This window comes from Mus musculus, chromosome 16 (assembly GCF_000001635.26).
Source record: "Mus musculus strain C57BL/6J chromosome 16, GRCm38.p6 C57BL/6J".
NCBI classification, from domain to species: Eukaryota; Metazoa; Chordata; class Mammalia; order Rodentia; family Muridae; genus Mus; species Mus musculus.
In genome coordinates this window covers 34347913-34374888 of record NC_000082.6, presented here as the reverse complement: position 1 = coordinate 34374888, position 26976 = coordinate 34347913, and the positions used below count along the sequence as shown (strand labels likewise).

Below are 26976 nucleotides of genomic sequence, written 5' to 3'. Positions count from 1 at the left end.
CCCCACCTTTTCTCAGTTGCCTATAGATTTAGGTGGGTTGTTTTGTTTTGCGTTGGTTTGGTTTTTTTTTGGGGGGGGGAAAGGGGTGGTATAGATTTGTGGCAGTCATGGGAATCTTATAGTGAATAAGACAAATCATCACATTGCTTTCAAGATTCCTGAATTATACTCCCAGTGTGACTGGCTTCAATTTCTGATCCTTACTTTGGCATGAAGATTAAGGGCATCTGATCACCGCTGTCCAGGAAACACTGTCCAAACATTGTCCCCACCATTGTGAAGAAAACCTAGCACACATTACACAGCTAGGCCTGATCCTGGCTGTGTAAAGGCTAGGGGTTGATCACAGGACTTGTGCTTCTGAGTCTTCGAGGCAAAGGACATCCTTACTTACAGCATGGCCCCTTAACAGAGGCCTCACAGTAGTGTTCAGAGCTGGTGTGATATACAGCAAAGGCCAGATTTTTGTGTCCTTGGTGAATCTTTGGGTTTTTCTTTTTATCTTCTCTCTCTCCATTTCTGTTTTCATTTGTCAGCTAGCTGAATTGTCAATCCCTGCCTTGGCTCAGCGAAAGCTGCCAAGCTCTCTATGCCCAGCTGAACTAGAGACCTCATTTGCCCTCTATGGAGAATGTGAGGCATCCTGGGAGTTCAACTCTGGGTAGCTCGGGTGTGGTCTTTAACATCTCATTTAAGCTGCTGGAGTCCATAGCTCTTCCCGAGCAGGCTGATTAAGAGGCTGAAGTGTGTCCGCTGTAACCTTGATTAGGTAAACTTCAATGTCAGAAGAAATAAGACCCAGTGCATTCAGGCCTTCCTGACGTTCATGCTAGGTAATCAGGGTGATTTGAATTTAGCCAGGACTCATTCAGTGGGTGTGATGGAAACAAGGAGCAGCATCCTTGAATACAGATGCTGAGCAGCAGTAAGGGGGTTGCTTTTCTTCCTTGGCAACAGATTTGGTGCTGTTCCCTCCCCCCATTTCAGGGACATTGCCAGCACATTTCCCATTCATTACTTCCCAGAATCATCATTGGTTAGGTTTTTTGCTCTGCCCTTCGTTGGCCTTCAGAGTAGTGTATGCTCTCAAGCATCCACGAGATACTGATGCTCCTGGACACTGGTTTTATACAGAGGCTGCCTTCCTTAAAGACTTTTGGCAACTCAGGTATGCCGCCACCAAGTGGTAGACTACCTTAGCTCTGCTGGTGGGAAGGCGAGAGGCTCCAAATTGTAATGTTCTCTCCTTGGTGCATCAGGTCTCATGTTTGCCAGCTCTACTTTAAACACTTTTATTAAATACTAAAATTTAAGTAACCATAGATAATTACTGTTTGTCCACTACAACATAGGTTTACTACAAGTTTCCTCTGATAAATGTAGTAAATTCAAATAAAATACTGCATGTGGAAATGGCTAGCTTAGACATACAATCGCCAGCTGAAACTAGGCATTTTATAATGATGTTATTTGGGGGGAAATCTGCTTAAAGAACATAGCATATATGTAATAATCCCTACCTTTCTTTTATAAAATCGTATTTTGAGCAGCTAGAGAAAAGCAGAGCTCAGCCACCGGCTTGCCTTCCTTCGTAGCAGAGCAGAAGTCCCGTGCTACCTCTCAGGGCGCCCACAGCTTTCATTCACTCTCAGCAGCCAGAGCTGGAGAGAAAGGCTTCATTTGTCTTTTCAAACCTTTCCTTCTAAACACTGTTTTTCCTCTTTGCACTCGGAAGGCAAGAACATGGGAGAAACAGCGCTCCCCAGGGCGTTTCTGTGTGTTGCTATCCTCTACTGAGAGCCGTTTGCCCACTGTCTCATGATGTTCAGAGCTGCCTTAGATAAGATCTGTTCCACACTTCTCCCTCATCCGTCCAGTATTGGATGAACATAAATTGAAAAGGGCCATTAAGCCTAGTTTGCCACAGATAGCAGGTCTAAGGTCAAGTCTTTTCATGAGGTCAGATTGTCCATAGGACATGAGTCCTTATGAGTAGAAAGCGTTAGCAGGGTTCTTACTACTTGTCTCTAAGTTTGCAGAGCACCCAGGTAAAAGAGCCTCACTCCTAAACTCCTCAGAGCCAGTACTAGGGAGTCATGCCAGCCTGAAGTCACCAGACTAAGCCTCCTTCAGGACATCTCCTGTCCCCTGTCAAGCCCTTTTCCGGCGGAAGCATGCAGAAGCCTGGAGGCACAGGAGTGGCCTGTCTCCCTGAGGAGGTGCTGCTGCTCCTAAACTGAGCAAGGATGACAGACCGTTCTCCCAGAGCCCAGACAGAGTACTCTGTCGTCAGTGTGGTGACTCAGCAGGGACAGATATGTTTCCGGATAATATACTGATGTAATCCCAGTGTGTGTCCTGATGGCCCCGCCTCTTCTCTTCTCCCAGAGCCTCCTTCTCTCCTAACTCCCAGTTCTGTTAGGTCACTTGAGGACCACGGCTGGCTTGGAGAGCTCCAAGGCCCTCATGCCGGAGCATTTTCTCCCTCACATCTCTCATACTGTTCTGTCCACAGCTGGAATTTTATCTGTTCCCATCACCCGTCATTCGTGTGCTGGGTTTTGGCGTGGTGCCTGAGCCAAAGTCTGACCCCGGTGTTGTGACACACCCCATCCTGGTTCTCTGTGGGAAGAGAACATCCTTGATTTCCAGATTGGGATACCGGAAATCCAGGTTTTCTAACTGGCCAGCTGAAGAGAAACTCCGTGTAGTAGACTTGCAGTAGGGCCAGCCCTTCCTCACACTGCCCAGCCCTGACTACCATGGAGAACTTTATCCGTTCTGTGAGTTCTCAGGACAGTTGCTTACATACACCAATCCCAAGGGGTTTGTCAAATGATCATATGGCCCTTTCTGCTCAATTGCAGACTATTTGGGAGAGTTAGGGGGCTCCAGGTTTTGCCTTCAGGAAGGCTCATGGTCTGGTTGTATTTCTGGAATCAGGGGGAAATATTAAACCAAAATGTGTCCAGCTTACTAGTCACATGGGAACTCTCTCTTGGCCTGTTACTCACAGGTGTGATTAGTAATTATGTTGCTTTCTTTAGGTTAAAACAGGTTTTTCCATCCTTCAGACTTGGTCAGACTGGCAGGTGAAGAGAAAGTGTAGGTGCAAGGCTCTGGTTTGCTGCAGAGGGAGAGGGAGGCAGAGGGGAGGACAGAGACATCAGTTTCCAGATTGTTCTTTTCTTTCTTTCCATCCACTGCTTTGGTGTCCATTTCCTTTCTGCTTCATGTTCTGAGTAACAGGAAGAAAAGGAGAGAGGTCATGCCCTAGGCAACCATGTCTGTTCCCATCCCACCTGCCCCTGAACTTGCGGCCTCCTAGCCTTGCAGATGGGCAGTGGCTGCAGTGTTCCTGAGTGTCCAAGGCAGTCTTCTCTCGGAGAGGGCAGTTCCTTCTTCCACCACATCTTGGGCCAGCTGCCGCTGCCAGTGTCCTTCCTCCTTTGTGAACAGAAGCTCCTTCAGAGTCCAGCTGAAAAGACCTTGCTAATGACAAAGGCTGCATGGGGTGGTGCCACAAGCTGGATGGCCTCTTGCAGGAGGAAGGGTGGTTTCTCCTCTGGGAGGCTGCATGCCTCCACTGCGCCCACCCTTCTCACACTGGTCCCAGAGCTCTTTGCAAGTCCCTTTACCAGGACTCTTTGAACATCTTCAGGATGGATAATCTTTTTCCTTTCTGGCCATACTTCATTTGCACATGTATGCTTGTTTAAAGGTAGCTTTAGAGATGGTGGAAGGATGAGAAGTTCTGCTGAGGACTGGGCCTTTGAGCTCCCACTTGATGATGGGGCTTGGAAATGCTGGGTGGAACCCTAAAGCCTGGGTCACTGCTGTTTAATATTCCACTTTTCCTCATTCAGGAAGAAACACTGAAGTGGCCACTCCCTGCTCCTGGCTTTTGTAAACAGACTCATCTGGGTGAAATTAGGTAATGCGTTTTAAAGAGTTAGAAAGCACCAAACTTCCTTAGTTGCCTTCTGCTTCTGGTTTCCCTGAGTATCTGACCAGAACACTAGTCCTGCCAAACCTGGGAGTGCAGCTGACAGGGCGTGCGTCCTTGTCCTGGAAGTGGACTGAAGCACAGTATACCTTAAATGCCTGTGCTAGAAGCAGTGGGGGCAGGGGGGAGGGGCAGGACAGCCCCACCCTACACCCTTCAATCAGAATCATCCAGGCTGTACAGTTTTGTAACATTGTAACACAACAGCTTACAGACTTGTATTAGTCTTCATTCATAGCTATCCTTGGTTGTTTGTAGCACATAGGCTGCATGTTACATTTAAGGTTATACATTTAGGGTAAAGCATCATCTTGTACTATACCCAGCGTCATCCTCTGACCCTCATAGAACAAGATTCAGAGACAAAAGATAGTTTGTTGCATGGCATAGAAAAGACACCAGCTGGGGATGAGATGGCTCAACAAACATGATGACCTGGGTACCATCCACAACATTTGCATTAAAAAAAAATGGAAGCAGAGAAAAGCTGATTCTTGGTGCTCTCTGGCCAGACAGCCGAGCCTATTGGTCACGCTCCAGGCTAATAAGAGACACTATCTCTAAAAAACAAAGTGCATGGGTAACCCTGGAGGAGAGATAACTGAGGCTGACCTCTGGCATCCACACATAGGAGCACATTTATGCAGGTGCACCCTGTTCCCCACATACATGGACATGTGACTATGCACAGACACACAAAACACTAAACCTTTAGTATAATAACTGGTATAGGAGACAGTCTTCCAATGAACCAAAACAAGAGCAAAAACCAAATATTTGGGTTAATTAGTATGGCTCCCTAGGTGGCCTCAGTGACATCTAAATCACACCCCAGTAGAACATTAGCTAATGGTGGCCTCACAGTGACCCGAAGGAGAGACATCTGTGGCAGGCATAGGAAGCCTTCTGCTCCTACTCTCCCCTTTGGACGAGCAGTCACGGAGAGGCCCTCTGAGCCATGATTGCTGACAGTGCTCCAGTGTTCTTGTTTATACAGATTAGAAAAGCTCAAAGCAAGTGCTAATGTGTCCTTAACAGTTTTCTCCCACACCTGCTGACTGCTGGTTATTTAGGAAAGCAGGTGTGGCCTGGTTTGTGGCAATCAGCAGAGAACTGGCAAGACCCAGTGAGGAGCGCAGAGCAGATTCAATGGATCCTGAGACCATAGCCAGGGTCTCCATGCTTCTGAGGATGATGTAGAATCCCAGCAGGGATGGATCAAGGGGAGCAGTTTCTCCCTTTCTCTTTCAGTTCATTCAGTTCGTAGAAGGATGGACGGAGCTTGGGAGCAGCAAGTAGAGAGCAAATGGCTTGTTTGAGGCTGCTGTTCTTTTCTTTCTCTGCTCTGTTCACTACTTATTCATGGTGATGTCTCCAAGCATAGAAGTCTAACCAGGAGCCATGGGTAAGACGTCTCCAGGCTCCTCTGTACCTAGTCTGCAGCTGGCATTCTTGTCTGTAGCTATAACATCGTAACAGTGGAGTGGCATTAAACAGAGAGTCCTTGGTGTGAATTGTCCTTCCTCTCTGAATTATTCCCTCAGTGACCAGGCTAGCCTTTGAATTTGTCACCAACATTTGATAACCTTATGAATAGGTCTGATTTACAGGTCAATTATGTCCCATCCCAACCCAACCCAAGCCCAAACACTGGTCTTTCCTGGACTCCACACTAGTATTCTAACACCCCATACACACACACACACACACACACACACACACACACACACACACACACTGCTAACCATCTTGCTAACAAAGCAGTCCTAGTAAGCAAAGGGCAGCTTTGCCTGCTCTGCTGGTCAGCTGGAGGGGAGTTTGCTGCTGATCTCTGCCTCCAGCCACCTCCAGGATAGACTCATGTTATCTCATGTTATATTTATTGCAGTAGCTAGTTACAGTGAGAATCTGCCAGACATTCGTGGGAACAGGGTGAATTTCAGGTGACATATTGACTGGGACAAAAAGAGTCAGGCCAGAGCACAGTGAAGACCAACTGATAGGTGCCTTACAGTGCCCCGTGGGGAAGTCAGGGTGGCCTCGTCCTGATTTGGGGCTTTTGCATTCACACAGGTTACACCAAACATCCATGACATTGTAACCATACAGTAGGAGTGATATTGCTCTGTACAGAGTTTCATGTGAGGGATAAATTACATATTGTATATAAAGTACTTACCATACACAGAACCTCAGATAATCAGTAAAAGCTATTTTTTAAAATTAGCATATGATGTCCCGTCTTTGCTGTTTCACGCTGCAGTGTTTGGGGTGATAATTGATGCCTCTCCAGCTTGTGGTCTTGTCTTCACAATACAGCACACTAGCCCCATATGACTGCTGGTCCCCTGCTTCCTCACTCAACTCCACTTTTCCTGTCTCCTGCTTGGTGGCAGAGCAACACACAGGTGGTCCTCACCTCTCCCCCAGGGTTTGGGCGTGGCCTGCTCTTTCTGCCTGAGTTCTTTTCTTGGTCTTTTCTCAGGGTTTAGATACCCAGATATGTAAATATCTGCTCTTCAAGTGACTTGCCCCAAGTATCTGACGAGTTCTTCCGTATTGCCCACTCTCTTTAGCACTGTGTAGCATCTAGCTCTCCTTCTAGAATATAATGTTCACGATTCTTTCTGCCTTTGTGCACATTTATATTCCAGATCCCTAGATTTAGGTCAGCTACAAAAATCAATACTCAGTAAGTACTTGTTGGGTGAATGAATCAATGGATAGTATGGCATATTTAGGTAATGGTATGTTCTTTATGAGCACCTTCTTAACTAGGTTCTCCTTTTTCCTTTATCATTGTGTGAGTGTGCATGTGCATATGCATGTATTCATATGTACAGCAATGTGTATGTGTGTGTTTGGCTGAAGGCCAACCTCAGGTGACATTCCTCAGTTGTCCACCTTGTTTTTTTGAGACAGGGTCTCTCAGTGGCTCAAAGGTTGCCAGGTAAGCTAGGCTGGCCAGCCAGCTAGCTCAGACGTTGTCTGTTCTCTCCTTCCCCAAACTAGGATTGCAGACACATACCACACTTCACGTTTTATGTGGATTCTAGGGGATCGAACTCAGGTCCTCATGCTTGTGCACTTTGCTGAACCCCAATCCTAAGTCTTCCCTGTGAAGCCATATCGATCTATAGAGGGACACAGGTATTGATCACTCAGAGCCTGTTCATAGTTAACTCATTTGACAGATGCCTTGCCAGGTAAGCACAAGGTTAGAAGACCTTCTTGACTGTGAGGGGAGTGGATAGTGAGAGAGGAGGACTTCCTGGAGGAAGAGCCTTGTACGTTGAGATTTGAAAGCCGATTAGACGCTCTCTAGGCAAAGGTGGGATTGGAGTGGGCAAACACAGGGACATGGAGGGATGAGAGAGGCAAGCATAACCCAGAAGGCAACTAACGGCAGTCGGGAGAAGCAGGAGTGGCATGTCTGTCTTATGGGGTGATGACCACTGTGACACAGGAGATCTGTGTCAGGAGAGGAAAAGGTGGTATTAAGATCTAGTCTTTGGTTGTGGCTATGAGTCACATCCAGTGTGGTTCACTAACATGGCCATGATGGATTCTGATGAGACGGGTGGGCTTTGTTCAGGCCGAGACCTGGGACGGAGCACAGGAGTGAGTGATTAGGAAGTGAGATGGGGGAAGTGGTACTTGGCTCCCTGCAGTCAGACGGTACCCAGTGTGATGTCCTAGCGTGGGGTTGCCTAGCATGCACAGTATTTGGCTCTCCTGTCCAGTTACCAGCATGGCTGTGCCTTGAAGAACCTAGTTCTTACTCCCCAGGCTAAGGCCATCAAGTTCTGTAATTTTGAAACTGGGTTGGGGTGACTCTGGCTCAGGGCTAAGAGATGAGCCACATTAAGTGTGTACTCAGAAGACGGATGGAGAGTGGGGAGCCAAGCCTTCTGCAGAGACACCCCCTTGTGAGGACTGGCTTCAGTCGTGGGCTTCTCAGCCATAATCCTTGCTAAGCATAGGAAGCCACTAAGACTAGTAAGGGTCAGTTGTTATGTATCTGTCTATTTCTCCCTTGTCTTCTCAGCAGCTAAGACCCTCCTCACTTGCATCTGTCAGACCTGGAGCCATCCTAACAGAGTTCATTTGGCCAAGAGTTGACTCTGGGGGGTGTCAGATATGGGTGGAGCCTAGAGATCCCTGGAGACCACCAGGACTTGCCTAGAAATTGAGATGAAGCTACCAGCTCAGATCAATGGTACACAGATGCCACCATGATTTCATTGCAGATCAATAGAGGGGGGCACCCAGGAAGGTGGCACTTCTGTAGTGTCTGAGCTCAGTCAGCTGTACCTGGGAAAAGCTGTGCCCAGCCCTTCAGGCAAACCTCTTAGGCTGAGAGGGAATGTCCCCTGTCTACAGAGCCAGAGGCATTTCATAAGGACAGAAATCCTACCAAGCCTGTGCTAGTGACAGAGAACCCTCATTCTCTAGTACATGAGAGTGGGACTTGACAGAGGCAGCATGCTCATTGGTTCCCACGGCAGGTGTTGCTTTCTCTGATGTAGCTGTGTGGTGCATGCTGTTTATTAATGTGCATCCTATCTGACTTAGGCAAAGTGAATCTTTAAACTCTCATATACCACACTCGAGAGAAGTGGTGTCACTGGTCAGGAAAGAGACTCCTGGGCCTCATCCCAAAACAACTTCCCTCAATAGTTGGATGGTGTCTTCCAAATTAGCATTTTCTAATAAGCATCCTGGGTGGAAATGAAAGTCACCATGATTAGAGGAATCAGTGCCACGAAGCAGTAGAAACGCCTTTTTGAGAGAGCACACACGCCCTGAGTGCCAGCAGCTCCAGTGACATTAACAAACCAAAGAGTAAAGGCTCGAGAATCGAGTACAAGAAGCGGCTGGTCAATCTTCCGTCATTCAGTATATACATTTATGGCTTCTGGGCCTGAGAGGCCTGCAGGGTCTATGAGCAGTCCCTGGCTCAGTTTGAAGGAATGGTGATTTATCACATGTGTTGGGAAGCTTGCCAGAGGGTCCCTGAGGGACCCAAGCCCCCACCCCATCCCTGTGGAAGCAAGAGGAGGGACAGAAAGCCACAGGAGGGAGCAGGGGCCCCTTTGTAGTTTTCATAGAGGGTGGAAAGTGGGGAGAGCTACCCCCTTTCACCTTTGGAATGGATGGAAAAGCCTGCTCTTCTCAAGTCCACGAGGTTTTTTTGTTGTTGGTGGTGGTTTGTTTGTTTGTTTGTTTGTTTTTGTTTTTGTTTTGTTTTGTTTTTTGGGTTTATAATACAGAATTCTACATCAAAAGTTTGATTTGGACCAATAAGTGTCTTATACAGGCAAACTGCCTAAAGGGAAGGCAGGCCCTATTAGTGACAACCTGATTGGTGAAATGGCCCCAGCCAGAGGAGAGGAGGCTGGGAACAGGAGCCTTAGGAGGGAGCAAGCTGGGGAGACGTGTGGACCCTGGCAGCTTCCAGAGGTGGTGTGGCACTGGACTTCAAGGGCCCATAGGCAGTCTTTCTGACCTTGCTGTTTTCTTGTAACCATTTAAGGCATCAGCTAGACACCAATGTCACGGCTCCGACATTGAGTTTTGCCCCCAGTCTCCATGGTAATGGTCCTGGACCTTGGCCTCTCAGACACTAACCACAGTGATTCTGGTCCTACTATGAACCTCTGCAGCATTTGACACTGTAGCCATACCACGCTGCACTCCTAGTTCTCAGGCACCTCTGCATTTTGTCAGGAGGCTTCTCTCCTTTTTCTCTTAACCGTTAACGTTCCTGTCGTCACATCTGTGACTCTGTATGTGTATCTTTTCACCCTGTTTCCACTGGGTGGTCCCACCCTCTTCTGCACGCATGGGCCCATGTCCATTCACGGGAGTACCACCCAGCAAATGCAGGCACTGGGCAACTCCCAAACCCAAATTTCCACCCCTGGTTTTTCTGTTAGTCTCAAGCCATACCTCAAATTGCCTTCAGAATTTCACAGATGTGTGAAATACATCCCTTATATTAACATTATTTAGAATGTATAATAAAAAAGAATTGTCAGGCTGCATCTTTTTTGAGAGAGAAATTTGGGAGGAACTGGTTTATGAAGAGTGTGAGTTCCAGAAGAAATCTGTAAGAGGGTGAGAGTAGAGTTAGGGAGGGGGCAGGCCACCAGAGCACGTGGTCTTAGAGTCCAACTATAGCCTCAGCAGAGGTCTGCACAGGCTCTGAACACCCACCACTGCCCACAGTCACCTGCTCATGAGGGACTGGGGACAGGCTCAGGCACACCCGTGTAAGAGGGACCCTGCCTAGCCATACAGTGGAGAAATAACTGCCCTGCTTTCTCTGGGAGAAGTGGCATCCAACAGCCAAGGGCTGCTCTCTTGAGAAGGCTGCAGGCTCATCCTGATGGCTGCAACTGTCATGGAGCTAGAGAGTGGGCACCATGGTCAAAAATGTGCTCTCTAAACGGCCAACAGCTTCTTATAAAACTGCTAAGATAGGCTTTACTACATGTTGGGTCCCACTGTGAGTACTTTATGTATATATTAAATAAAATATAATGTGTGTGTGTGTGTGTGTGTGTGTGTATACACATATACTTATTAACACACTTGCCCTTTAAGGTAGTTACTACTGTTTATACAGTTTACAGTTGGGGAACTGAGGCCTTTCTGTGTTAGAAGGTGCTTGCCCCAGAGGCTACAATAAGTCCATGGTAGAGCTTCAGCCTTCTTAGTGTGGAGATTACAAGTGTGTGCTGGCCATGCTTTCGCTTCCTCAATTTTGACCTTTGCACTCGCTGCAGAACAGTGGTCATTCTCGGGGATTCTTCCATCTCTCTCTGATTCTCTAAATCAGTCCCTTCATTGCTACTCCTCCAAGAGCTTGCTGTCAGAGCGGTCGGGTATAGATGGCCACGGGGATCTGAGCATAGGCCTCAGAGCCCATGTACCTAGCTTTGCATTTCTGCTGAGCTTATCGCTGGTCGCAAAGCTTTATGCAAGTGTCATGCTGCAATCTCATCATCCCTGCACAGAGACAACCACTTTTGTGAGGATAAAATGAAATAATGTATGGTAAGTGTCCAGGGTTCCTAGCACAGAATAAGCACAAAATAAATGAAGTGGCCAACAGTGGGGAGTGGGAACTCGCAGAGCAGAGTCCATCTCCAGTAGAAAGATGGGGCATCAAGTGGAGGGATGAGGTTGCCATCCCACAGTCAAAAACTCTGACCCAGAATTGTTCCTGTCTAAAAGAACTGCAGGGACAAAAATGGAGAAGAGACTGAGGGAAAGGAGTTTGAGTGAGTGGCCCAAATTGAGACCCATCTCAAGGGGAGGCTCCAAGGCCTGACACAATTACTGATCCTATGGTGTGCTTACAGACAGGAGTGCCTAGCATGGCTGTCTGTCCTCCAAGAGACCCAACAAGCAGCTGACTGATACAGATGCAGATATTTACACCCAACGAATGGGTTAAAGTTGGGGACCCCTGTGGTTGAATTAGGGAAAGGCTGGAAGAAGTTGAGTAGGAGGGCAACCCCATAGGAAGACCAGCAGTCTCAATTAACCTGGACCTCTGAGATCTCTCAGACACTGAGTCACCAACCAAGCAGCATACACTAGCTGGTCTGAGGCCCCTGACACATATTCAGCAGAGGACTGCCTGGTCTGGCCTCAGTGAGAGATACTTGAAGCCTCAGGGGATGGGGAGGCCTGGCAGGGTGTGGGAACATTCTCTTGGAGATAGGAGAGGAAGAATGGGATGAGGAATTGTCGGCGGGCAGAGCAGGAGAGGGATAACACCTGGACTACAAAAGAAAAAAGATTAAAGACTTTTTAAAAAGTCCACCCCCGCCCCAGCTGTGTCTAGCAGACATACAAAGCACCTTGAGAGAGCTGGCTGTTTTCACAGGAAGTATCAACAGTAGAGCAGAGAGTATATCAGAAGGCTTTGCCATGGGAGAACTCATTAAGTGTTGAAGAAGATGAGGTGGTAACTCCTTTCCATCGGTGTGCAGGGTTTAGGGAGCAACAGATTCCTACATCCTCTGTGCTACCCAGGGAGTAGCCATCTAACTGAGCAAGCTGGCAGGCATGGGGGACACACATACACACACGCTGGTCCCATGAGTTGAGACATCCTTCTTGTCACTGGTTGACATTTAAGGATGAAGCCTAAAAGGTTTTGTTTCCTTTTGTGGCCCCAGCCTGGCAACAGTGGCCTTACAACTAGCAGCTGTAAGCAAGCATGTGTGGTGAAGAGAGCTTAACCCACACACACAGCAATTTACACACGTTCCATCTGGGAGTGGCCATATTCGATGAAAGATCCCCCAAGGAAATAAACTAGTCTATAGAGAAATGGTTTAAAAATAAATGGATGGGTAAAATAAACCAAGAAATAAAAGAAGGAAGGACCCCTAACTGAGATATCACTGATTCTCACCTATACTTTTTCATTCAATTTTGAGTAATTTTAGTTGGGGCTTAGGTGTTTAAGTGAAACTTTCAATAAGTTTAATAGCAGCATCTTGGTTCCCTTGAGCTGCTTATATTTGGTTTTCAACAGCTGCTGCCCCATCTCAACAGCCTCCACTGTGAGGCCCACCGCATGGAGCATGAGATAGCTGGGGGCTTCCCCACAAGCCAGCCCACCCCAGCTGTCCTCTGGTGGTCAGCATCACTCAGCAGCCTTAATTTTAAAGGTGGCATATATATTTGAACTACATGTGATTCATCTTAAATACAATGCTGGCAAGTATATGCTACTAATACCTTATAGTCAATAATTTGGCAAAATCATCCTAGAGCCATTCATTGGGAAAGATGCTCTGGATCGGTTTGCATGAGGTGGGAAAGTGTACTAGCGTCTGCTTGGGTGGGCACAAGGAAGGTGTGTCATCTTTAAGGAGATGTAGAGTCCCTGTCTATGGGGAGCTCTAATCCAAATGAGAAATCATGGTTCCTCCTAGGAAAGAGAAGGGGAAATAAAAATCAAAAGAGAAATCAGGGGCAGCCTGAGTACCCACGTGATAAACTTCCCAGGTGCAACCAGCACTAGAGAAGATGTAGGTGTTTGCTAAGGGCTGAGAGGAAGCCGATGCTGGAGCCCTGGGTCAGATGAACAGAGCACAGGACGGGTGTAGTAAGTCATTATTAAAACTCTTGATGCACGGTTTCCACCTGCCTTTAGCCACTTATGTTCCTGGATGAAAGCACACATACAGTCTTTGTATTTTAAAATATGCCTTAGGCAGCACAAGAGCTGGGCAACTGCCTACCCTCCATGATGGGAATCTACCTTCCCATCATAACCCCAAGCTATCACTCATTATTTACTATGTTCCATCTGGGCTGCTCTTAGCTCTAATTGGCCAACCCACATGGCCACATCTTCTTTACTCCTACCCCCAGTGGTGGCGCTCCCTCTTCCCCTCTCCCCCCCCCCTCTCCCTCCTGGTCATTCTCCTTTTTCCAAGGCAGCTTCTGCTCTCTCCTTTCCATCCCCTCTCCTCTCACCCAAGCCCCTACACCACCTATCTCTCTTCTGCCCAGCTATCGGTTGCTGGCATCTTTATTCACCAATCAGAATTAATTTGGGGGCAGGGTTCAGAGGCTGCATGTAGACTCCAGGTCTTGCCCCCCCCCCCACACTTAACATTACAATAGACAACAAAAGACAAAACCTTAACAGAGGGGTGTTGGGGGCAGACCCTTTCAGTTGGTTAGAAAAATGACAAGAGTTGGGAGGGTGGTACACATCGTAGGGAAGACGAGAATCTCCTGATAACATTTTTGCTTTTTTATTTTTATGTTTTATTTTTTGACTGTGTACTTAAGTCTCTGCTGCCCAGTGACCACATCTGAACTGTGTTCTCCCCGTAGTGAGGACGTTTGCAAACGTGGCTTCACCGTCATCATCGACATGCGGGGCTCCAAGTGGGATCTCATCAAGCCCCTCCTCAAGACGCTGCAGGAAGCCTTCCCCGCCGAGATCCATGTGGCCCTCATCATCAAGCCTGACAACTTCTGGCAGAAGCAGAAGACCAACTTTGGCAGCTCCAAATTCATCTTTGAGGTGAGGCACAGCCCTTGTCGGCCTCTTCCTGCTCCTCTGTGCAATCAGTACCTTTAACACTTTCCTTCCTCGTCTATAATGGCTAAATATGTCAAAGGCTGAGGTTTGCAGATTCCTTGACCATCTTGCCCTTATACCTTTTGGTGTGAATTAGAGACTCCGGAAATGGTCCTGAACGCACATCATCGTTACACAATTCTGTGTACTGTTGATGGGAGTGTACATGGCACAAGTACAACAGCATTGCAATTCTATACAACCTTTTAATTTAATTAATTTTAATTTTTCCCGCAGGAAAACACTTGTAATTAATTTCTGACAACAGCATTGCAATTTATACAACCTTTTAAAAAGTTTATATCCACAGGTCTAGTAATTCTGCTGGAAAACTATTCTTATAAAACAAAAAAGAAAGCAAAACAAATTAAAACTACAAACAAAATTCTAACAATGATGTTATTATGTTCATTTTGTAATAGTATATGTTATATATATGTAATTATATGTATTTGTATGTGTTATATGTATACAATAAATTATATGTGTACAATATACATACATATATTTATTGTATATATACACATATGTATATAATATATTAACAAATATATACACTTGTTGATTTCTTTTACTGAAAATCCATTAATTTTGGTGCCATTGGTATAGAAATCTGATAAGGTTATTGAAATATTTTAAAGTATTACAAAATGTTCATGGTGCATCATTTTTAAAAGTCAGATTATAAAATAGTATGAACAGTGAGATCTTGGATTTTTTTAAAGATTTATTTATTTTATATGACTGCTCTATCCTCATATGCAGGCCAGATGAGGGCGTCAGATCCCATTACAGATGGTTGTGAGCCACCATGTGGTTACTGGGAATTGAACTCAGGATCTCTGGAAGAGCAGTCAATGCTCTTAACTGCTGAGCCATCTCTTTAGCCCTCGGATTTCATTCTCTCCTCCTCCTCCTCCTCCTCCTCCTCCTCCTCCTCCTCCTCCTCCTCCTCCTCCTCCTCTTCTTCTTCTTCTTCTTCTTCTTCTTCTTCTTCTATCTCTGCAAGGAAGAGGATGAGAAATGGAGTTGTTTGCAGTGGTCTATTCAAAGTGACTAGAAAATGGAGAGTTTTATTTTATTCATGTTTTCCTATCTTCTTTCAAGGATGACATATGTATCCATGAAAGCATGTTGTCTTTAAACTAAATTTTCCAGAGGGCACATGAGTCCTTGAGACTTCATAATGACGACACATAAGATTAAATCAGAGCTTTAAACATTCTTCTTCTAGCCAAATTTGAGCCCAGAGTGAGAGGGGGGAGAAGAGATTGTTTTTAAGTCTGAGCTGCGTTTAATCTTTCAGAGTTTCCCATTCTAGAGTGCTGTCCCCAAGGACTAGGAGTGCGTATGTGTTGGGGTGGTGGCCCCAGTTGGCTGCAAATTGAGTACAAATGGCTTGACTTCTTGACTTTGGAAGTTCTCACTCTCTATTAATAGCCCAAGAAAATTATCTTGGTGAAAAAAAAAAAAAACAGTTAAACATCATATTCTCCCAGGGCTCTACCAAAAGCTCCAAGTCCCGCAGGAAAACACTTGTAATGTTTTGGCTTGTTTATGTAGAGGTAGCAACAACAAACCTTTACATTTACAAGTTGAAGAACATGGAAAGAATAGTTCTAGAAATCTGTAAACGTTTGCTTCTGTGTAGCTACCCTGCCCACTCCGTGAGCCTCTTTACCCCAAGCTGAGCAAGACTGTCTTTGCCTCCTAAGCCAGAGAGGTACAAAGTAGATGGCTGGTGGCTCCCCTCGATAAAAACCAATCAAAAAAAACAGTAGTGGTCTTACCCAAACAGCAGATGGAATCTCTGCCTCGGACTAAGGTGGCCTGTGAGACGGGGAGACTTGTAGAGGCTTGGTCTGTGGCTGTCACTCAGCACAGTGAGCAGGTCCTGACTGTAAACTTGCTAGAAGCAGGAAGTCTAGCCACAAGGAAAAGAGACCATGCTCCGGAGTGAGGATTCTCCGAGTTAATGCACACAGATTCCCCTGGGAATTTTGAAAACACAGAATCTACCTCCAGTCTGTGATGGGCCTGAGAAGGTTCCTACCATCTGATGGGCTCTAGGATGCTACCAATACTGACTGTCCAAGTGCCTTGCTTTGGAGTAACCAAGACTTCTAATTAGCAGGATTCTTTGCCGCTTGCTGCATTTAAAGCTCCCCATTCTGGTCTAATGAAGTCAATGTCTAGTCAGGTGTGTGGATTACCTCACACTGCCTGAGGGATAGTAGTGAGCAGGTATGAGATCCCTGCTTCAGATCCCAGGTCCCTCCTGTCAGTGAAGCTCCCTCTTGTCTCTCAGGTTGGGTGTGGGGGCAAGGGGGGAGATTCTCAGACAGCAAAAAGATACAGGGCCAGGCTGCTCCGACTGGCTTGTATGTTAGATACTCATTAGTATCTAACTAGTTAGATACAGGCCTTACCATGATCACAGTGAGTGGGGATGGAACACCTAATCCATGCCTGGCTCCTATGTCATTGCCACATATAGGCACATTTACTCAGATTTGTGATTGTAGGTTAGGGGTTTCAACCTGTTATAGTTCTCCTCTACAGGGAAGGGGATTGGGTCTCTGAAAACTTAGCTTGCCCGAAATCATGAAATTAGTGAGTGAAAGGAGGTCCTGTTATTATCCACATAGAATTCCCTTCATAGCCTCTTCACCAGAGAGAGGAGAAGCTCAAAGCTGTGCAGGCAGGAAAAGGTATTTACTGGTGAATAGGATGGTGGCTTGTGTTGTTGTTTGCTAGAGACACTGTTCTGGACACAACAGGCTCTACTTTGCTCTTCGAGTGTTCCTCACAGAGGAAATAGAAGGCCCAAGTGTTACCTATCCCCAGTGAGAAAATCAGGGAAGATGAACTCACATCAGTTTGGTCAACAGAGATCTTTGAAATACTTGCAGCCCAAGAACTAACCACATTGCTTAATCTGTCTATGATGATATTCTGGCCACAAGCTTGGGCTTGTTATAGAAAACTTGCCCCTATGTCCCATGCCAGGGGCTGGATTAGTTTTTCATCCAGTTTTTGTTTATAGAATTGGGAAGCCCAGCTGTGGTAAACTCGGGCTGTGGAGGAAGGCTGATGATGGAACACAGGGCTGTCTGTCCTTGGATATGAATGCAGTCGGGTGGAGAGGTGTGTTGAAGCAATCAGACTTGTATTCAGCCTGCTGATTCTTGCTAATTTGTGGCTCCTGACCAGTGGACCAGACTCCCTCTCACCCTCCTGTAGTCAGGCTGTGGTTCTAATTGCATGGGCCTGTCCTTTTCTTCCCCCTGCCTATTTCTACCCTGGTGTCTCCCCCACCAACCCTCATCACTGTGTCTTCTTTTTGTGTCTTTCCTTCCCAGACAAGCATGGTGTCTGTGGAGGGCCTCACGAAGCTGGTGGACCCCTCCCAGCTGACAGAGGAGTTTGACGGCTCCCTGGATTACAACCATGAGGAGTGGATTGAGTTGCGCCTCTCCCTGGAGGAGTTCTTCAACAGTGCGGTCCACCTGCTCTCACGCCTTGAGGACCTGCAGGAGATGCTGGCCCGGAAGGAGTTCCCTGTGGATGTGGAGGGCTCTCGGAGGCTTATCGACGAGCACACGCAACTTAAGAAAAAGGTGCTGAAGGCCCCCGTGGAAGAGCTGGACCGGGAGGGGCAGCGTCTACTGCAGTGCATCCGCTGCAGCGATGGCTTCTCAGGGCGCAACTGCATCCCAGGAAGTGCCGACTTCCAGAGCCTTGTACCCAAGATCACCAGCCTCCTGGACAAGCTGCATTCCACCCGACAACACCTGCACCAAATGTGGCACGTGCGAAAGCTCAAGCTGGATCAGTGCTTCCAGCTGCGGCTCTTCGAGCAGGATGCTGAGAAGGTAGGAGAGGAGCAGGCCCGTTCTGAGCTGCAGGGCGGTGGGGAGGGGAGCAGGCCCGTTCTGAGCTGCAGGGCGGTGGGGAGAGGAGCAGGCCCGTTCTGAGCTGCAGGGCGGTGGGGAGAGGAGCAGGCCCGTTCTGAGCTGCAGGGCGGTGGGGAGGGGAGCAGGCCGGTTCTGAGCTGCAGGGCGGTGGGGCACAGCTTTATAGGGAAACGGTTGGGGTTGTTGATCCAAGTCTCTGATTGAATACATTTGATGGAAATCCTTTTTATACGATGCCCATTGGTTTCGTAGTTCCAGCTAGTTTAAATTTACTTCAATCCCATTTTTGACCATTGACCGCTGATTGTTAAAATTTGCCCTTACATTGTATTTATTGTATGCCAGGCTCTGTTCTTAGGGCTGTCTATAGATTTACTTGCCTCTTCAGAGTCCTAAGAGGTAAGTTGGCTACGATGGTCCCCTTTTATGGGTGGAACTAGCTAAGTCAGGCAGTGTCATCTGGTGCAGAGTCCACGTTTATATCCATGTTGTTAGACACCTCCCTCTGCCTGTGATGGGCCAGTGGACTGAGCTGCCAACAGCCAAAACAGCAACACTGTTACCAAAGTTGTTGTTTTCCATAGCAGTCTTTCCTTTCAGTGATTATTTCAAGAATGGATTTCTGCTTCATCTGTAGAGCCTTTCAGTCCCTCCCGTGAGGTGTCTGTCTTGACACAAAGCTGACCTGTGGATCCAGTCTTCTGTTTCTAAGCTCTATGTCTTTTTCAAGCTCTTTTTTGCAAGTAAGATACCATTTTCACCATAGTACATTTTCAAAAGCTTTTTCTTTGTTATGGAAAAGTAAGATATGGAAAGGAAAAAAAAAGGAATAAAGGCATCTGGAGTCTCTTTTCTGAGAACACAAGAAAGTATCTTCTCTCCGTTTTCTTTAAGCTGAAGTGGAGAAAGAAGAGTTGCTACCAAGTGTCCTTTAAGAAGAGGGACACAAGCTCCTTCCCTCTTACTTGTTTTCTAGGTGTGATGTTGTTCTTAGTTACCGTGACCTCTCTTGGGAGCCTGAGAATTTTACAGTGTCTGACACAGAGGTTTGTACCTCTTGTACCTCTTGTACCTCTTGTACAACTCCTGTACCACTCCTGAGGAGGGAGCTCGGTTGATAAAGGGCTCACCTGCCTTCCAAGTGTGAGGGCTGGAGCTTGATCTCCAGAACTTACATAAAATGTCAGGCAGGGTGGCATATGCTGCAGTCTCAGCTCTGGGGACACACAGACAGGTAAGATCCCTGAATTTGAGTGACCAGCCAGCCTCGTCTAATAGGCAAGCTTCAGGTCCCAGTGAGAGACCAAGTATTAAGAAACAAGATGGACAGCTCAGGTTTTTAGGAACAATACTTGAGGTCTGACCACTCTGACCTAAACAGTACATGTTTCTCTCTCTCTCTCTCTCTCTCTCTCTCTCTCTCTCTCTCACACAAAGAACCAATATTGAAACTATCTTAGGTATTTTGAAGTGGTAAAATCAAGATCTAAAACTTTCTATATATCAACAAATTATATATATAGAAAAATTATCATAATTCATAAATTTATCATTTTAATTTATAAATTTTAAACTTGTGGGTGGTTTTAATTTTGATGGATATATTTTTTGATCTTTTATGATCACAAGAAAATCAATCCACATATTAAGGAATTCATATCTATTTCTACAGTAAAACTTTGGTCCTCTCTTGAGTCATGCAAGTGTTTCCCTGACTATCTTCAGACCTCTGCCCCAGGGGTATGGCCACCTGTGTCTGATCCCATCTGACTTGCTTAGATCACAGAATCCATGTATCACTCCTTGAGTGACGAGAAGTCAGGCCAGGAGCCAGTTCCTGGTAAAGCCAGAAACAGAAACAGTGGAGTGCTGGGGAGATTTGAGACCTTTTCACTTGAGATCTCCTATGCTCTGGGGCAGGGATTGCATTTTGAAGTTGAGAAAATGCTGGCCCTGGGTGGTTATATCAGGGAGCCAGAGGTAGGACAGAATGACAGAACTCACATCTTCCTAGGACAGAATGAGAGAACTCACACCTGCCTAGGTTTCCTTTAGATCTTAGAGCTCTTCAGGAAATCACTGTAGCTCGAAGCTAGGAGAGGCTTTCCCAGAACACCTGCAATGTCCACCTCAAAGACAAAATTACACATGTTGGCTTCTGAAGTTCTCAGGTAGGGGAGGCTGCCCTTCTAGAATCAGCTGCAATCCTTTTGGCTCACCAGCACTTGTTGGTCCTCATAGGGCCTCCCAATCCATACTCCTAAGAACTGCACAGGATATCAGTATTCCTTGGTAAATAGAGACACGGTGGCTTGCCCAGGATCACACTGCTGGTTAATCAGGGTCAGTACTTAGTTGGCCTTCACAGCTTACCCAAGCTCTTTTCCAGCAGCCCTGTTGCCTTTCTATTCTCAGAGCTTGCCCCATGTTAATAATGATACTGCCTGTTAGGTGGCTAATACATTGATATTCTGAATAAAGTCTCCAGTTCCACTTTCCTCTGTGTGTGTGTGTGTGTGTGTGTGTGTGTGTGTGTGCGTGTGCATGTGATAAAGCTATGTGCAGGTACCTTTGCCTTCTGTGTGGTTGTGCAACCCTGAGCATACACACAAAGGCCAGAGGAAAATATCAAGTGTCTAGCTCTGTCGTGTTTGCCTTTTCCTTTGAGAGAGATTCTCTCACTGAACCTGGAGCTAGGCTGTTAGCCAGGAAGTCTTAAGGATCCTCCTGTCTCTACTCCTTGTAGCGCTCAGGTTACAGGCATGTACATGGCCACATCTGGCCTATGGGACCTGAACTAGGGTCCTCATCCTTCTGCAGCACGGGCTCGTACCCGCTGAGTCATCTCTTTCATTCCCCAAATCACACCTTTTAATGTGTATTCCTCAGCTCCTGCCCTCCTGAGCCCTGGACCTCTGCTCTGGTGAAACACATGGACTTCTCATAGTAATATTTTATTTAAGTATAAAAAAGAGTATACATAGGTTTATAAAGCAAATAAAATATAGAATTAACTTTAAAAAGTATGAACTTCTTTTTTTAACGTGACAAATACAAGATCCGCTTGACGTCTCATTGCCACCGTCACTTGGAAACAGTGATAAACATGGATGGCATTTCAGGACAGCACCCTGATGTGACAGGGAAGTGCTTACATTGCTGCTCGTATCAAAAAACAAACAAACAAACAAACAAAAAACCAGCCAAACAAACAAACAAACAAAAAACTGGTTCCACTAACTCTGGATAGTTAGTCTTCTGTGCTCATAATGGAAAGGAATGCTGTATTTCCGCCAGATTTAAGCTCTTACTATCACTGCATTAAATCCATGAACTCAGTTTAGAACCCATCTTCCGTGATGTGTACTACACCTTAGAGAGAGAAGGGGGCTGGAGAGAGGGTGCAAGGATGAAGAACACACGCTGTTCTTTCAGAGGACTCAGGATTCATTCCCAGCAACCATGAGAGGACTCACAGTTGTTTGTGACTTCATTCCCAGGGGATCCAACACCCTCTTCTGATCTCTGTGGGCACCACACATACATACATATGCTGGCAAAACACTCCTACCCGTATAGTAAATCATATTTAAAAGATAAAGAAGTGTATTTGTGCAGGTATATGAATGTATGTTTGTGTATTGGGTAGAGGTAGTCAGAGAAAGTCAGAGAATGTTAAAAACAAAGCAGAGGTGGGGGAGGGTGGTGGCATTGGTCAGTGAGGAGGTGCTGCTTAGACTTGACCCAGCTGCCACAAAAACTGCGCTGGCTGTGGAGCCAGGGTGAAAAACAGTGCTTTTGAGCTGCGTCCAGATGGATTCAGAAGAGCCACTCGGAGCTAAGTGCCTCAGCCTGTGACTTATTTGGTGCTTTTGGACAGAGGTCAGAGGGGTGATGGTTTGGAGGGAGGGCTGTGTGCACAGCCACATCTAAACAAGGGCATGGGAAACAGTTCCTGTCTGAGCTGCACCTCGGCCTCCTCACAGGGCTGGTAGAGGTCAGTGACGCCTCTCCAGAGCTGGGACATGTTTGCCAGGAAGTACGGTGGCCACTCCATAACTATTTTTGTAACAGGGGTGAGGACAGAGTCTCTCCTCTGGCCCTGAGAGGTGACTACTTGCCCTCTGGGCATTAATAATAAGCTGGAGGCTCTCCACTCCTGAACCAAACTTTGAGAATGAAGCAGTCTCTTACCACCTTTCCTGACCCCTGTGATAGCCCCCCTGTATTATAAGTCTTAGAAGAAGACGGGGAGGTTCTATCCTATGGATGTCATAGAGCATTCCCACCCCCTGTTTATATAAGTATGAGTGCAGAGAAATAGTCCTGAGCACAAATGAGCTACTTGGGTAAATATGTGTAGGCTGGAATTTCCAACCCCAAGTAGCCTACTAGTCAGTAAAAAAAGACAGATATATCTACACCTGCTTCTCTATGTGGCCAAACAGATGTGAGGCTTAGCTGATCTATAACAAAGCACATATTTAAGATAATCTGATGAAACTATTGTGAGGAGACACCTTGAAACCATCACATGCATGCTCACCAGCTAAATCAGAGGTTCTCAACCTGTGGGTCTCGACCCTCTGGGGGTTGACTGTGTCTTTCACAAAGGTTGCCTAAGACAGTCAGAAAAGAAAAAAAAATCAACAGATGTTTACATTACGATTCATAACAGTAGCAGAATCACAGCTGTGAAGTGGTGATGAAAATAATTTTTTTGTTTGGGGTCACCACAACATAAAGAGCTGTATAAAAAGATTGATGCATCCTGAAGTTTGAGAACCATTGCTTTAAATGCCCCGCCCCTTCTCCCTTTACTCTTACTTAATATCTGCTGTGACCTGAACTGCCCTAGGCATATCTGCTGTGACTGGGAGTTCCCAGGGAAGAGGGAACATCAGAACTGGGGAGTGATGGAGAGGCCTTAATAAGGAAGCTGGGAGTGTTGGGTAATTCCGAGATGATTTAACTAGCCTGCGATGCTGGGAGGTGAGCCACTCTGCCTGAGCCCAGCGCCCTCTGGTCTGTAACTAATGGACCGATACAGCACTGTGTTCACAGAAGAACACAGACCCACTTGCTACTTGTTAGGCTGGCATGGATTATACTGTTCTATACAGCTTTGTTTTTAGCCACATCTGGGCCGGGCTACAGTGGGCCCCATGTGAGGAAAATGTATGCAGTATAACCATAGCCTATAACCAAAGAGAAGGGTGGGCCTCTTCCATAGGTGGGCTGTGTGTAGAATCAAAGGTCTGTAACCGGGTTCAGGGCTTACAGAAGGGAAAGGGGTGGATACTTTACAGTGTAGGCTCTTCTCTAGATACTGCTTCCTCGGAGCCTTGGCTAACATTTAACATATTAGACCTGAGAAGGATCTTAAAATACCTACCTTCCACACATGGTGAGACGCCTCAGTCTTGTGTGATGGCAGCCATCGTCACTTCACAATGCCCACTTAGAAGCTGACGTCCACAAGAAGTATCAGGAAACAACTGTCATTGTTTTACCTCCTGCTGTCCAGGTTGAGGAAGGTCCTTCCTCTTCCCATCTTCACAGGGAGAGAACTTACTCAGAAGAGTCCCTGATACAACTGATTAAATGACTGGGAAACCGTGGCTTCTCATTTCTGAAGAAAGAGGGCTGTCCTGAGGCCTCTCCAGTCAGCCTAGTTTTTAATGCCTGCACACAGCTCTTCTAAGAAGAAAGTGAATATTCCTAATTTTGGCAGAATTTCCAAGCAGTGAGCAGGGTGACCTAGTGGGGCTTCCTTCCTAGTTTTGGAACCAGAAGAGTATTTTTGCTTTACCTAGAATGTTCTATTTGTTTCCTACATAAACATGTACTTTGGAAGTACCTAAAATAAGGCAACCCCTTCATCTCTCCCATGGCCCTCATTTTCATACCTTTGGTTGTATGTATATTTATTCTTGCACGGTTACATTCTCTTCACATTTATGGGGCCGTGCCAGTGCAGTAATAAAGGTGTGCTGAATGACACTTAGCATTTGTCCTGGGTGCCAGTGACCAATTGTGACACCTATGCATATCTTTAACCTCTGACCTCCGTTTATATTTGAACAAAACACAGATTTGGGACTGACTCGGTACCATCTGCCTTCTTCTCCCATGTTGCATTTGTCACGCTCAGTACATCCCCTTAACAGAAACATCTTTCAAGGGGTGACAGGGTGGTGTGGCCACGGTCACAGCTGTGATAGCTGTGGCAGTGGCAGTGGAGGTGGCTGAGATATAGAGAAACCTTCTAAGGAGACCCATCCAAATCTTCACAGCAGTTTGATAAAGGCCCATGCTAAAAATACTTATTGCTTTTTTTTCCCTGAAACTTGCCACACTGGATAATATCAGAGCCTTTCCCTTTCATAGTTCAATGGTTCTGAAATACCACTTGCTGTTTTGTTCTCCGTGCTCCCATTGTGTCTGTAGTAGGTCCTCCTCCAGCATTGTTGCATTTGGGGGTTGTGGGGAGTAACAAACTTTTCTTAGATACTCTCCTAAGTACCTCTCAGCTTTAAGACGCCACGCTGCTGCCAAGAGGGTTAATGGATATAATGAGCGGTGCAGGTGACGGTGCCAGGCCAGTGGGCGCCCCCATCCCCCACTTCCACAGTGTAGGTTTCTTCTGCGTGACTGAACTCCTGGTGTAGTCTTCACCCACTGCAGCCTGCTGAAGCCATGCCACATGTCTGGGATACTCTCTTACTGTCCTAGTTTGTGGTTCTGATGCTGTGATACAAGATTCACCAAAAGAACTTGGGGTTAACAAGTTTTGGGTTTGTTTCATTTTATACTCCTGAGTCAGAGTCCCTCACTGAGTGAAAGGAGGGCAGGAACCCAAGGCAGGACCCTGGGAGCAGGAACCATAGAGAAAAACTGTTTACTGGCTTGTCTACCAACTTCCTTATACAACCCAGGGCCACCACTCACCATGGGCTGGGCCCTCCTACATCAACAGCCAGCTAAGAAGACGCCCCACATACATGTACACAGACAAGTTGGATGAGAGTCCCTTCCCCATGTGTGCCTAGGACTGTGTCCAGTTGACAAAACCAGCACACTTGTGTGTAGACTTGCTTCAAATGATTTCCTATAACTTCTAATGAGACCACAGTAAGAACTGATATTTGAGAGAAGTTGGGAATTAAGGTATAGACTCATGGGATCCTTATAAGTAAGCTGGTTGTGCAGTGCCTAGATAAGTGAAAAGAGGTCAAATTGAGGTCCTACCTGCTGGATTGGATGGGAAGGGGAAGCCTCCACAGGAAAGGGTCTTTGAAAACAGTATCCATCCTTGAAGTCGCCTCAGAGCATAATGGCCATTTCTAGTGTCCTAAGGGAAACCATTAATCCTCTCTTGTCATCTTCTACATCAAGCCATTTACTCTCTGCTTTGTATCACAACTAGGAGTTTGTCTCTTTAATTTAATTTTGTTTATTTTGTTACTTTATATTTTGTGTCTGAGTGTTTTACCTGCTCGCATGTCTGTGTACCTGTGACACAGAGTACAGAGGAGAGTGCTGGGTCGCTTGGAGCTGGAGTTGTTACAGGTGGTTGTGAGCCACCACATGTGCTGGAAAGTGAACCTGGATCCTTTGGAAGAGCAGTCAGTGCTCTTAACCACTGAGCCACCGCCTCTCCAGCCCCATGTCTTATTCCTTTGTAAACATAGGGGCAGAAATATTTCCTACCTATTCAAATGCACATGTGTGCATTTTATTTTCTTGCAATTTTGTACAAATAAAGTAACGGAAGCTTTCATGTTAATTGCTCCAAGAAAAGATACATGGGTACCACTGACTTCACCTAGGCCTCGGGCCCTGGGAAAGGGCTGTGTGCATGTGTTCTTTGAGAATGTTTGCCCTGCTAGCCATTTTAGCATTTCAAGACATCCCCAGGATGCCCCATTGCTGGGCAGTCTTCACTTCTGTCTGTTTATTTCTCTCTCTCTCTCTCTCTCTCTCTCTCTCTCTCTCTCTCTCTCTCTCTCTTTCTCTCTTTCTCTCTTTCTCTCTTTCTCTCTTTCTCTCTCTCTCTCTCTCTCTCTCTCTCTCTCTCTCTCTCTCTCTCTCTCTCTCTCTTCCCCCAAGCTATAAATAGTTCTGATCACTCCCTAGAGCCCAAAGCAGAGCCAAAGTGGGGTGGCCAGAATCAGGGTGGTCAGTTGAAGTGAAATTCCACTAGCTCCCCTTCTGTACAGGACATGGGTCCATTGTCTCTTTTCTTCCCCTGACCTCCAGCCCAGTGTCTTGGAAGCCAGCAGTTGCCTGACTCCACAGTCATTTGTCAAAGTGAAGTGCTTTTGTAGTAATCACAATACCAATGCATGATATGTGTTTGACGGTCAGCTTTGAAAGTGTTCTCACACCCACAGCCTTTCCTTTCACACAGAAAATTTTGTACCAGAGCAGAGACCCACCTAAAGTTACCCAGTCTGTGGTTCATCCCTTGGTCTACCGTTTGCTTCATGTGGTAAGGCATGGGTATGGGTAAGCATCAGTTTAAGCCCTGCCCCGCAGGTAGAAAATCTACATGTGAAGAGTTTTGTCTGGGAGAGAGAGTGGTAGACAGCACCAGAAAATGGCATTTTTCTCTAAGGCCAGTGCTGCCCCCACCCTACATATACACAGGGGAGGATGGGAAAGAGGGAGGGAGACATATATATATATATACTGGCAAATGCTCACACACTCATTTGTACTAGCAAATGCAGCCATACACAGCCTGTCTTTTAGAGACTTCTTGTCATACAGGAGAGACGGTAACATGTGCCAGCATCCTATAGAGCAGCTCAAGGGCCTGAGGACAAGTGTAACTTTCTGCATACCCTCACCACTGCTGTGGTAAATGACCATGCACCAGGAAGGCTGCTGGCCGGCTGTGTCGAAGTCTCCGTGGGATTCCCTTG

General features: G+C 46.4%; 1 protein-coding gene across 37 annotated transcripts in view; it reads left to right on the top strand.

Annotated features, from left to right (window-relative positions):
* The window catches only part of Kalrn (kalirin, RhoGEF kinase), a 604205-nt gene that overhangs the window by 198389 nt on the left and 378840 nt on the right, over positions 1-26976 (top strand). For all 37 annotated transcript variants that reach the window (XR_001781845.2, XR_001781844.2, XR_003951799.1 and 34 more), the window contains 2 exons: positions 13880-14072; positions 17492-18004. Coding sequence is in view for 34 of the 37 variants with exons in the window: in XM_011245955.2 (XP_011244257.1) it covers positions 13880-14072; positions 17492-18004 (706 nt within the window). In the remaining 3 variants the exon portion in view is untranslated. The remainder of the gene's footprint in view (positions 1-13879; positions 14073-17491; positions 18005-26976) is intronic.